The sequence below is a fragment of the Nuphar pumila genome, chromosome 11 (genome assembly GCF_984573655.1).
Source record: "Nuphar pumila chromosome 11, dmNupPumi1.hap1.1, whole genome shotgun sequence".
Lineage (NCBI taxonomy): Eukaryota > Viridiplantae > Streptophyta > Magnoliopsida > Nymphaeales > Nymphaeaceae > Nuphar > Nuphar pumila.
The window spans coordinates 107,680,190-107,699,562 of NC_143259.1; the positions used below are offsets into that span (position 1 = coordinate 107,680,190).

General features: G+C 35.0%; 1 protein-coding gene across 1 annotated transcript in view; it reads right to left on the reverse strand.

Annotated features, from left to right (window-relative positions):
* Window positions 1-2,358, reverse strand: part of LOC149822738 (succinate-semialdehyde dehydrogenase, mitochondrial-like) — a 165,456-nt gene extending 163,098 nt beyond the window's left edge. The window contains exons 1-2 of the mRNA XM_089980026.1: window positions 1,400-2,358; window positions 352-465 (exon numbers count right to left, since the gene is read on the reverse strand). Of these exons, the coding sequence (XP_089836152.1) occupies window positions 352-465; window positions 1,400-1,480 (195 nt within the window). The 5' untranslated portion in view covers window positions 1,481-2,358. The remainder of the gene's footprint in view (window positions 1-351; window positions 466-1,399) is intronic.
* Window positions 2,359-19,373: the final 17,015 nt, after the last annotated feature.

The following is a 19,373-nucleotide window of genomic DNA, read 5'->3' on the forward strand; positions in this document are numbered from 1 at the left end:
TTTCAGACTTGCTAATCATAAATAGCAGTTCCAGCTTACTAGCACATGATTGGATGTGAAAAGTAACTTGTGTAACCATATTATAAGCACAAGTTTCTTGATTAACAAACAATTAGGATGGAAAAACCAGTAAACCATCAACATTACTACTACTGCTCTGAAGTTCCAAAAAGGAAGATGTTTCTGATGTCTTCAAAGGTGGATTCTTGGAAGGATGGCATGATTTTGAAAACAAATGTGATGATCACGCTTGCAATGCTGATATTCCTAATAATATATAACTAACAGTGACCATATATATCCTTTTTAGAAACATATCTGATGCATGAATAACTTCTAGTTGTTTCAGACCTTCAATGTTTTTCCATCTTGAGCATCAACCCATTTCCCACCAATGAGTCCTTGAGTCTTTATGAAGCCAGAATCCTTAAGTCTAGTAACAGTAGCCAGTGACTCCACGCTCATCTGCAAATCCAGTTTTTTTATCACATAAGCACCTTACTCAAAAGCCATGCGTTATCTACAAAATTAATCGATAACCGCCATGTTGGCAAGGCATCAGTTGTACAAACTCCAGAAAACACAGCATTTGCATTACACAGTTACAGTTTTAACCCATGAGGTGAGGAAGGGAAAAAGAAAATACCCTGTTGAATTACAGATTATATTTTTCATCATTCAAAAACATCCCTTTTTTCTGATGTCCTCATTCTGCGGTAACGAATTTAGTTCATATAGGCATTTAGCATGCAACTATTTCCATAGCGGCTACTGTTTCTGATAATCCTCCTGCCTTAAACGAGGTGTTTGATCACACCCACTTATCCAGAGAACTGGCATGAGCTGGGAAACTGCATTACTACATGCTCTATTCCACCAACTCCGCATACTTTTCTGGACGAATGGGGACATCCAACCACAAGCAAATGATAATAAATCCTATCAAGTTGCGGGCAATAAATCTAACCAAGAAAAAACAAAGTGGGCAAAGCGGAAATGATCATTAATCAACCCAACTCCTCTCGTACAATAACTTTAATAGCTTTTGAAGCACAAGATTCAGAGCCCCAAGAAAGAAAAAAGGAGGCATAAATTCCGATTCATTGAAACCCAAAATCCGAAAACTGGAAGAAACCAACTGCAGGTTTTACCATGCAATCTGCTCTAAACATCATGCGAAGCTAACCAACTCATTCAAGAAATCGAACTCGATAAGTACCAGCCAACTAGAGAATCGCCAGCAAAGCATGTTTAATGCATACCACAGTGCTCAACTTGCACATAAACCAATTGGGTCATTCCCAAATGCAGAAAAATTGGTCTCAGAGATTGAACTGGTGGTCATCTAAAGTTGAGAAACGCAGAAAGAAGAAGAGGCCAGCGAAGACAAAAGGCTTGCCTTGCGCAGATGGAAGGCGGCATTGGAAGGCGACGAGGTGACGCAGCAGTACCTACGCATGGCCATCAGCGCGAGCGCCATAGCTTTGGGACTTCGGCGCAGAAGAAGCAACAAAAAAATGAGGAAGAACCGATGAAGGGAAAGCAATCGGGAGCAAGATATCCAAATGGAGCACTTCTTCAGATACGTATATATGGTACACGATCATACGCAAGGATTGCAGAGCCTGTGTGGTACCTAACTCATGTGGAAGGTGGCCAGTGTGTCACACGCTTCCTCGTTTTTGCACCTTTCTTTTGGGTATCACCTTTCTTATTTTTCCTTTTCTTTTCTACCTCTTTTGTATCATTGTGGATGCCGGTGGGCGGTGCATTCTTCGTGGAACATGGAATGAGTCCGGTTCCAATGAGCGGGGCATATGCCATGCTTACATACCAGCTCTCCACGTGTAAAGGCAAAAAATGGGTGAAAAAAATGGAGAGATGTAAAAAAAATGAGCCTTCCATGTTATAAAAACCTAAAGCCCGTGGAAAAAAAATGGTTCTCCCCCTGATTCCAGTTCCAAGGAAAGAACGTTCGACCGGTTGCTGCCTGAATAGCAGCGGAGCCGACGTCCTCTCTCTCTCTCTCTCTCTCTCGCTCTCTCTCTCTCTCTCTAACCCAAATCTGTCGTCCAACATCTAATTCCAGTTGATTCAACCCAACCCAAACCTGCAGGCTTCTCCCTTCCCGAACAAAGCCCCGACCTGTACCCGTTCTTCCTCGTATCGTTGTACCCGCATGCCCCCTCTGCTCCTTCCGTAATTTCATTCCACAACAGCATGAATGATCGATTGATATTCCGGCAGATTGGACATCGGCTCCCTGCCGACCGGTATTCCGGCAGAAACCGGCCGGATGTTCTTCCCTGAAACCGAACTCCTCTCAGGGAGAGAACGGTTCTTTTTTTATGGGCTTCCGTTTTTTTAACATGAAAGGCTCATTTTTTAACATGAAATGGCAAAATGAGAAGGCATTTTCATTTTCTTACCCATTCTAGCCTTAAAACATTGTTTGGTGATTGGTGATGTGATGGAATTTTGGAAATTGTTCATTTTGATATTAGTTGGTTTTAGACGGAGAAAGTGTTGGTTTTAGACGGCGAAAGTGGTACATTGTTTGAGGTGGGTTTACATACTCACTCCACTCTTAGTTAGGGGTGGCAAAACCTGACACCACCCGCCAACCCGCCTCTTAGGCAGGTTCGGGTTGGGGGCATGCCAACCCGCCAACCCGGCTGACCCGTTTAATAAACGGGTTAGGCGGGCGGGGCAACCCGTCAACCTGCCAACCAGACCCGCGAACCTGAGCGACCCAACCCATTTATTAAATGGGTTGGTGGGTCGTGTCGGGTTACCCGTTTATTAAACGGGCCGGGTTAGTGTTTGCCACAACCGACCCGATTAATAAATGGGTCGGGTTTGGGTTGAGGTATGCTGACCCGCCAACCCGACACGATTGCCACCCCTACTCTTAGTGACAAAAGTTTAGAAGCAGCAAAATATCGGCAGCCAAAAACTCGTGAAAAATAGAATTTCTTTTAAAAGACTCGTATTTTTGTGGCAAAATATCAGCAATAATAAAAAATAAAAATTAGATTTTTATAAAATATGTTTAAAAAATAAAAACACATGATTTTTTCATGATAATAGCCCATAAAAAATAAATATCATGTTTAAAACGTGATATTTATGTTTTAACAAAAAATCATGATATTTCAAAAATATTATAAAAAATTGCCGTCTAAAACTTTCACCTAATTTCTTGCGATATTTTCATAAAAAAAAAATTAAAATATCGAGAGACTTGTCACACTGACCCCTCTCTTAGATAAGACAAGAGAATTCTAAGTGTTAACTTTCTTATGGATTGAGAGAGGCACTCTTTTTGGCTTTACCATACAAGAAACATAAGTGTAAGTGAACATGAGATGTTCCACAAAACACTAATAACTTCTTGCATTGCCCCAACATGTAGCAGAGTGACTACCAACATAGGACGTACTGCCCCTTGGGTTAAGAATGCCTGGCCAATGTTGTCAGTCGGCCCTGAATCGTTGGGCCACGGATTCATTGTGTAGGCCGATACCGATACTTGAGTGAATCATTTTGTATGGGGCAGAAAATAATAAAAAATATTATGTGTCAATACACATGTTAAAACTATTTTAAAAAATTAATTTTTAATATTTTTTGCATTTACTAACAAATAGCCGATTTAGGGGTGAATCCTATCGATTTTTTGCTATAGGCCGATACACACGATACTGATAACATTGTCCCTAGCTAGCAAGTGTTCAAATGAAGGATTAGGGTTTGAGTTCTGCTTTTGGCACCAAAGTTTTTTATTACTTTATCAAGGTGGACCCTCGTAAGGTTGGGGGATTAGTTACTCACTTGAGGTTTTACTTAATAGGGGCAGGCTTATCAAGTGACCAGTGTCCCTGCGCAGTGTAATGCCCCAAATTTGTATAAAAAAAATGATTTTTTTTTAAAACACAACGAAATAGTATAATTGAAAACTGATACAACTTTAGGGGGTACAATAACACAACTACATCCATTGTGTTTAAAGCATTTAATTAAAAGAATTAATGTAATTTAATACTTAATTAAATTCAAAGTTTATGTGTCTTATCAAAATCCAACTTAATAAAAAACATTCTAAAAAAAAGTTGGATTCTCCGAGAATGAAGAACGAAGATGATCCATCTGATGCCGCCAAACAACTCGCCATTACAATAACTTATGCATTATCTAAAAAATGTTAAATTATAAGGCATTAATCCACAGCTCAAGTAGGTTACACCAAAACACATAAACACGGATATAATACAAGTACAAGATATAAGCATTAGCACATTTTCAATGACTAAATCATGCAACACAGTATATTATGATAAACATAATTTATATTTTCATAATCAATCATGTTTGTAGTTAAATTTCAAAACAATTATTTTACAATGCTTAAATTCAAAATAAACAAACAATTCATCTTAAATCCTACAATCATGTATACACTGAAATAATGCAAGTGATTTCATACTTAATGTTTTGTTTATCTTTTCTAGTCCTTAAGGGTACATACTTAGGGTTCCTAACTTTGATTTAACAAATCTAATGAAGTGTCAATTATGCCATATAATTTATTAACCTCGTTGATTAGAAGAATCTGCGAACTCGCTTAGGAGTTTCCACCGAAATGGTTCATGGTCGAGAGAATCTCCTAATGATCCATATGAAACCAATTCCTACTCTACAGATATTTGGAACATACCACCGAAGTCACACTGTAGTCTGACCCCCTACGACCAGCGACTGGAGACCAACATAGACGTCTAGCTCTCCAAAGCAACAACGGTCGACCGAATGAGTTTATCACCACCCTCTTCAAGGTGGTCTCGGGTTTGAATGGGTCATAGGTGTTATTTAATATTAAGCACATAGATTAATTTCAAGTGCTTTCAACACACGAGCTCACTAGACCAATCTCCACTAGAAGAAATTCTATAATACAGGGCTATTTTAACTCATTCAAACTACTCATTGTTCAAACTCCATCTCTAGGTGACATTGAGTACAAACTCTTTGAGGCAATTATGCGATTATGTGCATGCATGTCTTGTCTTTTCTTTCCTTGGTACTCCATAAGCACCCATGGGTCCCACTGAACCCAGGCTCACTCATGCGCCATATTCATGTTCATACCACACATTTATTATTTTCATGTGATCATGCATACATTTGGCATTTTATTCATCTTTATTTATGCATGATCCATGTTAAAATCGCTATAAAAACACATTTTTATCGTGAGTTTTTGAGAAACCGCATTGAAATCAAATTTATCAAAAAATCACGTATTTCAAAGCTTACCTTGCATTTTTCAGTGTTTTATTTAATTTAGCAATTTTTAATTAGTGTTTTAATTAGTTTAAAAAAGTTCAAGTAGAAGTCCTAGTGAGTTTAGGAAGTTTGGTTTTATGAAACATGTTTTTTAAAAGACCCTTTTTGGAAATTATTGAAAAATTATCAGACTTGTTTTTAAAAAGGTGTTTTAACCTAATACTACATTATAAATATTCATGTTGAGAAGGGAAACATGTTTTTTCAGCCTAGGGAAACACGTCCCCTGTATCTTGCCTCCATCTTCTCTCTCTCTCTCTCTCTTGCCCTCTCTTTGAAAGCCGATTTCTCCTCTCTTTTCTTTTCCTCTTCTTCTTTTTCTCCATCCTTTTCATCAAGCTTCGGATCCTCTCTTCATCAGCAACCTCTTCTTTTTCGTCTGAATCTTGTGCACGCAACTGGAATCACCACCCTCTTCTTCTCAATCCCTCCATCAGAAGCAAATCACGGTTGGCCTCTTTCTCCTTTTCCTTTTCTCCATCAGAAGCAAATCGTGTGCACGCAGCATGAGGCTGCATCATTGGTAGTTTTTTTTTGTTGAGTGTATATTTGATTTAGTTGACTTAGATTGTTGTAGTCTTAACATTAACGTTTTTTTAGGTGTGCATATTTCATTAGTTTTGTTAACATGTTTTAGTTTGCAGGTAGTTTATTTCATATTTGGCTGAAGTTCATAGTTATTTACTTTATTAGTTATTCATCTCATAGTTACTTATATGTCTATGGTTATAATGTTTTTAGGGGCTATTTGATAAGTACTAGAGTAGGGAATTAACGTCTTGTGTGCTAGTCAACTAACCATGTATTCAATTGTGTTTTTTTTATTTAACTAGCTATAGTCAGTTTGCTATATGCCACTATTTTAAGTTCATATGATGATAAATTAGGTTAGTCGATAGTGTTTATTCACGGGTTTTTTAGTTAAATAGTTAGATGGTTTAATGTGTTTTAGGTTAGGATGGTTTGAAGTCGTTTTAGTGGTTGTTTGAAATTCAAGTCTTGCATTCGTTGTCTATAGTATATCTAGCTGCAATTTATTTGTTATACATCGACTATTTACTTTATTAGTTATTCCATCTATTGTGATTTCAAGTATTATGTGAATTTATTAATGTTGCATTAGCCATTTAGTTCATATGGTAGTGAGTAATTTGTTTCTAAGACTGTTTTTCATAAGCAGCTTTCTCTCTTATATGCTTAGTTACACAATTGTTAGAATGTTATGCTATTTTGTCATTAGTGTTGTAGTTAGTTAGTATAAATCATGTTCTTCTTGATTTTTAAGTCTAGAATTAGTTTAGTTTTCTTCATTCTGCTGCATTTTGTGTTTTTTATTCTTGCAGAGAATCGTTTAGAGAGTGTGGTAGAGCCCTTTGCGTGCCCTAAAAGTAAACTCTGAGGTCCCTTCAAGCCCTCGGAAGTGCCCTCAGGGAGCCCTTAGAAAATCAAAAGTTCAAGAAAACAAGCATTACCTAAAGAGGGAAGGACAAAAAGGAAAGCAATCAATTCAAAGAAAGGAACACAAAGACTCAAGCACTGAAGACCTTTCTTTTAGTCTTAGATTAGGGTTTATTTTATTAATTGGGTCTGTAATAAAACCATTTATTATTATTTTTTTAAGCCCTCTACGTAGGGCAGCACTCCCTTAGTTAGTTAATTAGTTAATCAATTCTTTTTATTTTGGCAATAAAGAGTAGTTTAGCTTGTGTGTTTGAATACAAGTATTTACCATTCTTTGAGTTCGACCCATACTTCACCACTCGTGTGAGCCAATTTCTATTATTTGGTGTCTGGCTTTCACAGTTATTTTTATTAAAAATATTATTTTAAAAATCATTTTCTAAAACTCACACCAAATTTTTGGCAACAATTGATACCAGTATTCACTTTATTGTCAAGTGTTTGTTCGCATTTTGATAGGCTGTTAGTTTCTTTTATGTCTTTACTTAGGACTATTTAGTTTATTTTTCCATGCTCCTTAATTAGGATTATGTAGTTTATTTTCTGCATTTAGGTTTAGAACCATATTGTTTACAAACCCTAGATACCAACTTACCTTTCCTACACAGTCCACCGATTAGGATACCCTTAGAGGTGAGTGCCCACGATTGGTACCATGCTCATAGTTTATTTTTTTTTATAATATTTGTTGGGTGCAAGTGCATGGTGTTTGTTTACTGCTTTTTAGTTATTTTTTTTACCTGTTTTATGGTTTGCTGTGGTTTGGCCGCTTTGCACGTTAAGTAGGTAGAAAACATCTGTCTTAGGATGGTTGTTGCATCGGTCTACCCTCTGGTGCATGCACGGGTGATGCTCGCTTGACTCTGAGCTTGTTGAGTTAGTTGAGGACCCCTAGTCCCTTATTAGGAGAGCCCGTCGATCCGGCCCCATAGCCCAAGATCAATAATTGACCTGTTCTCTTAGGGAGTACTTCACTTCCAATGCTTACACTTCGACCTCCTGCATCGCGAGACCAGCTGTAGAAGCGCCACAGTTTGAGATTAAGGCCAACATAATCCAGATGCTCCCATCTTTCTATGTCCTGAACAACGAAGACCCCTATCGTCATCTCAATGAGTTCCTCGAGATCTGCTCTACGGTACGAATCAATAATTTTAGGGATGATGCATTGAGGTTGACGTTGTTCTCGTTCTCCCTCAAGGATAAAGCCAAGCACTGACTGAAGGCCTCGATATAGTTCAGATCACCACTTGGGAAGTCATGCAACATGAGTTTCTTAAAAAGTACTTTCCAATTGGTAAAATGAATCAGCTTCGTAAAGCTATTACCAATTTTTCTCAGCCTAAGGGAGAACAGTTCCATGAGACTTGGGAGAGGATGAAAGATCTTCTCCAAAAGCGCCCCCACCACCAGGTTCCCCGTTGGCAACTAGTGCAATACTTTTACGATGGCCTGGCCGAGAAGGACATGCAGATGGTTGATTCTTCGTGTGGGGGCATGTTCATACTCAAGAGTAAGAATGAGGCATGGGCTCTTTTTTATACACTAAGCAAAAATTCCATGCATCATGCCATGTCCTCGTGGCTTGATAGGACCACACTTATTCCTAGTGGTCCTAAGAATGGAGGGATTTATAAAGTTGGGTCTGAGCGTGATTTTCAAATCAAAGTAGACCAATTGACCAAGAAAGTTGACCAATTACTAGCCAACCCAAGTTCGATAAATCCAGTAGGAAAAGTGTGTGAGCTATGCACTATCCCTGCACACTTTGTTTTTGAGTGTCCGACAACACCACTCTATCCTGAATTCGTTCAGGAGCAAGTGAATGCTGCTCAAAGTTTCGTCAGACCAATGCACGATCCTTATGCACCCACCTATAACCCGAGATGACAAAATCATCCCAACTTCGCATGGAGAAATTCACAAGAGCCACCCCACATGCCTACCCAGACACAACATCGACAGGGTAACCTCCTACAAGGTTACTCGCGCCCCACACTTCCTCAGGCCTACCCTTACCTTAGCCTGCCTTCTCCTCAGGAGCCCACATCGAGCTCATCTTTTCAAGAGAAGTTGCTCAAGCCCTTTTCTGACATAAAGGCCACCCTATGTTCCCACACACAGTCGGTAGTGAAACTTGAGACACAGATGGGACAGTTGGCTGAGGCCTTGAGCAGGCGAAGCGAGGGAAGCCTCCCGAGTCAGTCTGTTGTCAACCTGAAGAGTAAAGAACCCATATATCATGACCTGCACCTAACAGAATCTCACCATGAGCAAGTCAACTCTGTTATGTTTATTCATAGTGGGAAGACATTCCACCCTATTCAAAAGTCGACTGGCAAACCCATCACCACACCCATTGCTCAATCGATCTCCTCTACCAGGCCCAAGAAGAATGGGCAGGGCCCACAACCTGTGCCTTCTTTGTATATCCCCACAACCCCTTTTTCTCAGGCCCTAGAAAAACTGATTAATTTTTGCAAGTAGGGGACTCGCATGCCTGAATTGCTTGACATATTCAAGCAGGATCATATTAACCCCCTTTGCTTAGTGCTGCTTATATTGATAGATGTTTGGTTCTTGGCTCTCCACCGTTTGAGAATAGTCTCCACGTGGATATTAAACTCCTTCCTTTCAGTCTAGAGAGTCATCATAGGGTGCATAGGGGTAGAGTTGAAGGAAACACAGTGCGCAGTGTCACAGATGACACTCTTTTTCTTAGAACTCATGATTGAGCATGACTTTACGTCTATTGATCTCATGGATGATGAAGGGTCACCAGAGATCCGTCTAGCTGAGGATGCCAAACTTAGCGCTTTATGTGAGGCAATCCATATTTGTGATGTACTATTAGTAGCTTTAATAGTTTTTCTGTTTTTAGGTAGTCTTTCTTAATGAGCGTGAATGATAGATCATGTATGCATCTAATATTTTTTGAGTTGCAAACTGTGAGACATGTTTCACTGCGTGGATCAGGTGACTTCTACCCCTTTTCTCCCAGTTATTTTTGTTCTCATATGCATTCACATAATTTCATTCAAGCATGGGAGAGTGCCACTGGGGACAATGTCATTCAAGCATGAGAGAGTGTCACTAGGGACAGTGTCATTCAAGCATGAGGGAGGGTATAGTTTGCACACCCAAACTTTTTATGTCTTTGTACTTGCACTTTTGATGTCAACTCATAAAAATTAGGTTTTTAAGGAATGAGTTTGAACTTATATGAATGCTTTACAACATCTAATGTTTTTAGAGAATTTTTAAGCCTCACAAAAAAAATATTTCTGACATGGATGTAGAAAACCATGGTTGTTTATGTGGATTTCAAAGAAATGATGATAGATGCATGTTAGAGTTTATTTTGAATCATAAGTATGAATATGCATAGTTTTATTTTTGAAAAACTAAGCAAATGAACACAATTGAAATATGAGCTCAAAAAGTGAAAAAAGCATATGTTTAGTTGTTTGATATCTTCGTATTTCTTAGTAGCTGGGCTCAGACATAAGTTAAAGTGTTTGAGTTCCATGTCAAAAAGGATAATGAAGGAAGTCACTTCTTTGTCTAAGTTAATATATGTGACCTATTTTGTTCGAGCAAGTAGAACCTAAGGGGTGTTTACACCTGGTGCCCTAAAGCTATCTGGCTTGGGAGTCACCGCCCTGAAAGTTCGTTACGTGGACTTTATAGAGAGCCTAATAGATGTTGACATTGCACATGACAGAGAGACAGACTATACGTAAACTATGAAAATGGAAGGTCTAGGACTTGAGTGATTAAGTCTGAAGGGTACTTTGTATATGGTGCCTTAAGGTTGTCTAGCCTGAGATTCACTGACCCAAAGGTCGTTACACGAGTCATAAAAACTGAAAAATTGATATAGTGCTCAACAAAAGAAAGAAAAGAAAAATTGTGTAAAAAAAATGAAAAAAAAGAAGAAAAAGTTCACTCCTTAAAAGCAAATATTGAGAAAACTTGTGCAAAAAACATATAAGTGAAGATTAGTAAATAATAACATGTACTTATTTGAATTTCTGAGAATAAAACATAAATGATTATGCTATTTAGAAAAGTGAAAGAAAATATTTTATTCTATGGTGGCAGGTAAAAGATTCTAATCATGTTTTGATAATGTAATGACATAAAATATTTGTGAAAATGAACTCCATAATTGCCTAATGCTTTTGAGGTTGAATTTTTTATACATACATGACATAGATGCTTATGGGTAGCATTGCTGCAAACCCTCACAAGACCCTACTCATCCGCTGGGGTAACCCATGGGTTGAAAGAGCTTGTTGCATATGCTAAATGCAACCATGATTCCTACGAAAGTGAGTTAGGTTTTGCTTTGATTAGTTAATTTAGTATTTTTGCTTCAGTTTGCTTGAGGACTATCAAACGATAAGTATGGGGGTATTTAATCATGCATACATTTGGCATTTTATTCATATTTATTTATGCATGATCCATGTTAAAATCGCTTAAAAAACCCATTTTTATTGTGAGATTTGAGAAACCGCATTGAAATCGAATTTATCAAAAAATTACGTTTTTGAAAGCTTGCCCTGCATTTTTCAGTATTTTATTTAATTAAAAAAAATTAATTAGTTTAGTAAAGTTCAAGTAGAAGTCCTAGTGAGTTTAGGAAGTTTGGTTTTATGAAACACATTTTTCAAAAGACCCTTTTTGGAAATTATTGAAAAATTATCGAACTTGTTTTGAAAAAGGTGTTTTAACCTAATACTACATTATAAATATTCATGTTGAGAAGGGAAACAAGTTTTTCCAGCCTAGAGAAACATGCCCTCTCCATCTTGCCTCTCTCTTCTATCTCTCTCTTGCCCTCTCTCTCTGAAAGCTGATTTCTCCTCTCTTTTCTTCTCTTCTTTCTCTTTATCCTTTTCATCAAGCTTTAGATCCTCTCTTCATCGGCAACCTCTTCTTCTTTGTCGAGATTGTGTGCACGCAGTTGGAATCACCACCCTCTTCCTCCCAATCCCTCTATCGAAAGCAAATCACAGTTTGCCTCTTTCTCCTTTTCTTTTCTTTTCTTTTTCTCTTCTTCACGCATTGCATTCCATTGCATCACATCGTATTTCATTTTATTGTTTTATGTCGTTGCATCGTGCATTTAGATCTGCATACACTTTTGTATTAAACTTGTAGTTCATTGATTAAGGCATTTGATGTTGATAGTGATTTTTACTAAAGTTGATTTACATGTTATAAATAGGTTAGCAACTAACATTTTTCTTATTGGTAAGCATCGCGTCTGATGTTATTAGGTTCTCTATTGTTTAGATCATTCAACCTGCAATGTCATTGTCTTTATTAGAGTCTTATTGGTTAACTAGTTCTTAATATTTTTTTTTTATTTTTTTTTTTTTATATCCAACACAACGTTTCACGCTGTGAAGGATTGTTTTTAGCAAGACAATGTCAAACACGCAATCGCGTGTTTGACGCTGTCAAAACACCAACAAGCTTGAGGCTGCATCGTTGATAGTTTTTTTTTGCTGAGTGTATATTTGATTTAGTTGACTTATGTTGATGTAGTCTTAACATTAACGTTTTTCTTTTTAGGTGTGCATATTTTATTAGTTTTGTTAACGTGTTTTAGTTTGCAGGTAGTTTATTTCATATTTGGCTGCAGTTCATAGTTATTTACTTTATTAGTTATTCATCTTATTGTTAGTTATATGTCTATGGTTAATAATGTTCTTAGGGGCTATTTGATAAGTACCAGCATAGGGAATTAATGTCTTGTGTGCTAGTAACTAACCATGTATTCAGTTGTATTTTTTTTTATTTAACTATCTATAGTCAGTTTGCTATATGCCACTATTTTAAGTTCATGTGTTGATAAATTAGGTTAGTCGATAGTGTTTATTCACGGGTTTTTTAGTTAAATAGTTAGATGGCTTAATGTGTTTTAGGTTAGGCTGGTTTGAAGTCGTTTTAGTGGTTGTTTGAAATTCACGTCTTTCATTCGTTGCCTATAGTATATCTAGCTGCAATTTATTTGTTATGCATCGACTATTTACTTTATTAGTTATTCCATCTATTGTGATTTCAAGTATTACTTGAATTTATTAATGTTTCATTAGCCATTTAGTTCATATGGCATTGATTAATTTGTTTCTGAGACTATTTTTTGTACACAACTTTCTCTCTTATATGCTTAGTTACACAATTGTTAGGTTGTTATGCTATTTTGTCTTTAGTGTTGTAGTTAGTTAGTATAAATCATGTTCTTTTTTATCTTTAAGTCTAGAATTAGTTTAGTTTTCTTCGTTATGCTGGATTTTGTGTTTTTTATTCTTGCTGGGAAGCATTTGGAGAGTGCAGTAGAGCCCTTTTTATGCCCTAAAAGTACCCTCTGAAGTCCCCTCAAGCCCTTAGAAGTGCCCTCAGAAAATCAAAAGTTCAAGAAAACAAGCATTACCTAAAAAGAGAAGAACAAAAAGGAAAGCAATCAATTCAAAGAAAGGGATACAAAGACTCAAGCACTGAAGACCTTTCTTTTAGTCTTAGATTAGGGTTTATTTTATTAATTGGGTCTGTAATAAAACCATTTATTATTCTTTTGTTTAAGCCCTCTGTGTTGGGCAACACTCCCTTAGTTAGTTAATTAGTTAATCAATTCTTTTTATTTTGGCAATAAAGAGTAGTTTAGCTTGTGTGTTTGAATACAAGTATTTCTTGTTCTCTCAGTTCGACCCAGACTCCACCACTCGTGTGAGCCGGTTTTTATTATTTGGTGTCTGACTTTCACACTTGTTTTCATTAAAAATATTATTTTAAAAGGTGTTTTCTAAAACTCACACCCCCATGCATGCACCATATCATATGCCCACATGCGTACATAAAGGCTGCATACATAATTCAGTCATTTATATGTTTTATTCACAAAATTAACATATGCATTAATTTGTTTCTCACTGATCATGCTTCATGATGCATAATGCACATCATTGTATATGACACATACATTCCTATCATTCATAATTCAGCATGAATAACATTTGGTTAGCATGCATATCAGACCACCAATCAAGTTTTAAGCATCATATATCATGTTGAATAATGTAAAAAACGACTAGGCATCAACACATGTTAATTGTGGAGTTTGAATCCCTTTTAACCCGATTTTCGAAAAACCATAAAAAATCATAGGGTTCAATTTTAGCTCTCAAATTTTAACTGGGATTTCCCTAGCATGTCAAAAGAACAACCCATGAAACAGAACTTCAAAATCATTTGTAACAAAATTATGAAAATTTTGAGATTGAACCCTATTATGCAAAACTATAAGACATATTCTGTCAACTGCAGAAAGTTGTCTCGACTTGGAGAATTTTCTAGGATTTACTAAGAACTCTTTTGATACAATTATTTTTACAAAATCTTATTGTATGTGTTAGCTTTTATTCAAATTTTTTATAATTTATTTTGAATAGTTTTGATTAGGTTTTTAAAACTTTCAAAATCACTAGTTGTAACAGTCTTGTTGACAAGGCAGAATGTCAGTGCTCTATTGCAATGAAAGTTTCACCCTCAAAACTGACTCAAACGGGACAAAACAAGATTATAAAATCAAGCCCTTAATGTGTAGAATACTCTAGTATTTTATTTTATTTTATTGAATTTGTATTCTTAAACATATTGTTTTTTTTTTCTGAAACTAGTCAAGTAAAAAATGAGAGCAAAATATCAAAGATTTCAAACTCATAAGACACTCATTAAGTAAGATTATGGATGATACTAAAATCTGATCAATGATGATTATAAGTGTTCTAAACATATTTACAACACCATTGAACACATATTTATCCATGTTGTGCTAAAACAACATTAAAACATTAGCATTCATAATGCAAAATCACTTTGGATTTATGAAATTATTATAAAAAAAACTTGCATTTTTTCATTAATCACATAGAACCTAATCAATACCTTAAATCATGTTTTACATATGTATTAACATGATGATTAACAATACTAACATGAATGAAACTAACTAATCATGCTCATATTAATTTGTCTTAATCATAAAACATAAAACCCTAGATCAATTTTGCCAAATCCTTTCTTCAAAAAAGTTTTACATAAATGGACATGGATATAGGAACATATAAAATTTTTAGATTTGTTTTTAATCTCATATTTCATCATTCTAATCCAAAAATCAACATTAAACATGCTGAAATCAAATGAATTTTAACAATAATTAAAATCTAAGCCTTCCCAAATCATTTTTAGTTTTAGAAGCCAAAAATAGTCTAGTTTTGCAAATTGTTTTTTCCAATGATCATGTGGTGACATAGATTCACCAAAAATGAGTTTTCTAGAGTAAAAGCCAATTTTAAAAAGGTATTTGCAGGCCTTATCCCTATTGGTTTAGATCTAGAAATTGATCATACGCATAACTCATGTGTTTGGAACAATCTATGTCTATGTGATTGGTGTACCTACCCTATTCAAGTTTTCGATATATCTTTGTAGGTGCTAAATACAAAGAACACAACCAATCATGCTTTACAAAATTTTTTGCATACTATGGGTATGAAGAGTTTCACACGATATCGAGAAGATAATGTATATATCATATCTTGCATGATTGTCATTCATGTATAGGACTTTATACTTTTTAATCATACTTAATTTATTTGTAGGTTGTTGATGATGGGGGCGGATCTTCTCGAGAGCAAATGTTTTGCATGACCCAGACCGACTAATGTAACGACCCCAAATTGACCCTCGAAAAATACATATTTTTTTTTTAAATAATTATGAAAAACCTCAAGGACTAGGGGAACATTACAGATTTAATATTCATAACCCATCAACCATTTCAGACATAAATTAAATTTAAATCATAAACTAAGATTGAATTAACTTAATTAAATAGTCTCAATAAAGTTTCATATTGTTTCACAAACACAAAAACAAAACATCCATATTCGTAAGAACCATCAGATCCATAACCCTCGAATCCTCCATACAGTCAGTCCCATCATCATGGAGCCTTAGTGCCTAAAAACCATTTTTAAAAAATGGGCAAAAACCAAAGTTCTTGTACAAGACTCTCTAAATCTCCAATAGTAATAGCATAAAATAAATCAAGCATAAGTTTAAGAGAGATCACAAGTAACATATCATCAGAACAAACTTACCATTCAAGTAGTTCGAGCAAGCACTCAACAATTTCATGCTAAATCAAACATTCAGCGATGTATGAAATTAATGCTAAACATTTAGGGATATACGAATCAATGCAACATGATAAATAACTTTTAAATAATTTATCAATTTTTTTTTGCATGCATGTTTCTATTTAATGCACACAAATTTAATTTTTACTTTCTTATAAACGTGCAGATATTCAAAATGGGCAAAGTTCCCAAAACTCAAGACAATTTTCAGTCGTAGCTTAACACAATTTCTATTTTAATTACTGGGTTCTACACTTGTTTTCTGACTGATATTAGGAATCATCACCATCAATCAAAATATTAAAAATCATCGCCTAATGTCGAGACATCAAGAAAATCATTATACATTCATGTTACTTTTTTGGTATACCAATAACTATACTTAAGTCAACAACACCAAAGTTTCCTACAACCATGGCCGGGAACATGAACCACACATCAGGTTCTTAGGGACAACAAATGCATACGAAGTTTAGTATCCTCACAGTCCTTCATGACCGACATTAAAGGTTTTCACCATTTCAGATGGACAACAGGGAAGAAAATTATTATATTACTTGGTCTCTTTTACCATCTTAATTAATTAAATATTTTTTACATAAGAAGAGTTATGCAAATCTACATGCAATAACAAATTTGAGCCCATACTTTATAATATTCAATAGTGTAATTAATTCAAAAAATCACTCATTGACAAAATCATTTTGCAATGCCAAAAAAATCACAATTTAATATTTTGTAAGCAACACATGCTCACGTCCTTCAACGACCCATAAGTGGATCAAACATTACTACAATAAATTAGCATTTTAAGATTTTTCAATGAATATGAAACACACATAATAACCAAAATTTCATGTTCAAATACAAACAACATATTTACATATAAACACATATATTGTTGTGAAACTGTTTATAAAAAAAAAGAAAACAATATTTATATATATTTTATGCCATGTATCCATTTAAAAGCAATCCACACACACATATATATAGTATTGTGAATATGCGTAAAAGCAATTAGGACATATATATATATATATATATATGAGGTTATGAATCTGCTAAAAAACGTAGACAACATAAAGCACACAGAATAGTATAAATAATGTAATGCAAATAGCATAATGTAGACAACAAATATATGAGCATGTGCAAACAACATATGTGTGGACAACATATGTAGACAACATGTGCAAACAACACAAGCATGGGCAGCAGGTGTAAACAACATATATACATATGTATATATTGTTGAAAATATGTCCATAACACGGACAACACACACACACACACACACACACACACACACACATATATATATATATATATGCTGCAAACCTATCTAAAATACAGACAATACATATATGTATATATATATATATGCTGCTGCGAACCTGTCCAAAATACAGACAACACATATATATGTTGTTGCGAACTTATCCAGAACACGGACATCACATATATATGTATATATATGCTGCTGCAAACCAGTCCAGAACGTGGACAACACACACATACACACACACACGCACACACACACACACACACACACACACACATATATATATATATATATATATATGTTGGTGCGAACCTGTTCAGAATACGAGCAACACATATATATATGTATATATATGCTATTGCGAACCTGTCCAGAATGCAGACACCACACACACACAGACACAGACACACACACACACACACACACACACATATATATATATATATATATATATATATATGAATCTCATCAAGAATGCAACCAACACATGTGTGTACACTACATGTGTTGTAAATCTAATCAAGAACGCTGAAATACATGGAATATACATGCATGAATTTGCAGACACGTTCAAGGATACAAAAAATTAAATTTAAGCATCAAGAACAATAAAAAAATATATGATATGCATGCAGAAATTTTCAGACATGAGTAGGGATGCATAAATTGGGATTTAAGCCTTAAAAATGATAAAAATATTCATGATATGTATGCAAAAAATTTCAGACATGATTAGGGATGCATAAACTTAGATTTAAGCATTTAGAGCAATAAAAATATTCATGGTATGCATGTAGAAAATTTAAGACTTGTTCATGGATGCAAAATTTTGGTTTTAAGCATCAAGAACACAAAAAATACATGGAATATGAATACAAAAATTTTTAGACCTGTTCATGAATGCAGAAATTTGGTTTTAAGCATCAAGAACAAAAAAAATACATAGAATATGCATGCAAAAATTTTCAGACATGCTCATGGATGCAGAAACTTAGATTTAAGCATCAAGAACGATAAAAATATATATGATATGCATGTAAATTTTTTTTGGACCTGTTCATGAATGCAAAAAATCAGTTTTAAGCATCAAGAACACCAACAATACATGAATTATGCACGTAGAAATTTGTAGACATGTTAAGAGATGCAAAAAATATATTTTAAGCATTAAGAACACCAAAAATATATAGTATATACATGCGAAAAATTGTAAACATGTTCAGTGATGTAAAAAATCAATTTTAAGCATCAAGAACATAAAAAATATATAGTATATACATGCAGAAATTTGTAGACATATTTAGGGACACAAAAAATCAATTTTAAACATGAAAAATATAAAAAATACATAGTATATACATGCAAATTTTTTTAGATATGATCAACCCCTAAACCCATATGATTTAAAACATGCTAAACCGTCATTATATCAAAAAAAGAGAGGAACCCGTACCTTGCTTTGTTGAAAATATGTGAAAAGAATAGAAGAAGAAGGAGGAGGTGACACCCTTCTCTCTTATTTTTCTTTTCTCTCTCTCTCCTTTTCTCTCCTATTTTCCTCCCTCTCTTTCTCTCTCTACTTGACATTTTTAGAGAGTGAGTATTTGCCTCCCTCTTTATATAAGAAAAGCCCTCTAGGAGGTGACACCCCCCCTTCTAGATGTGTGTTGTTTGGGGTAGAGTTCTACTAGGTAGAATTCTACCCTATCTTAACTACTTTTAATATATATATATATATATATATATATATATATATATATATATATATATTTCTTAAAGTTTTAAATTCTCTTTGTTTTAAAAAGTTATGGATGAATTATGAGTTTGTGTTCAACCGATGATCCAAATCCATATCCATTTGGATTTCAACCCATTCATAACACTAGTCAATATGGATCTTGGATCAGGTCCAGATCCATATTGATCTCTCTCTCTCTCTCTCTCTCTCTCTATATATATATATATATATATATATATATATATATATATATATATAGGTCGATCGACTTTGATCCAATTGAAAAAGACCCAAAATAGAGACCAATCTAATTTGAAAGTACATT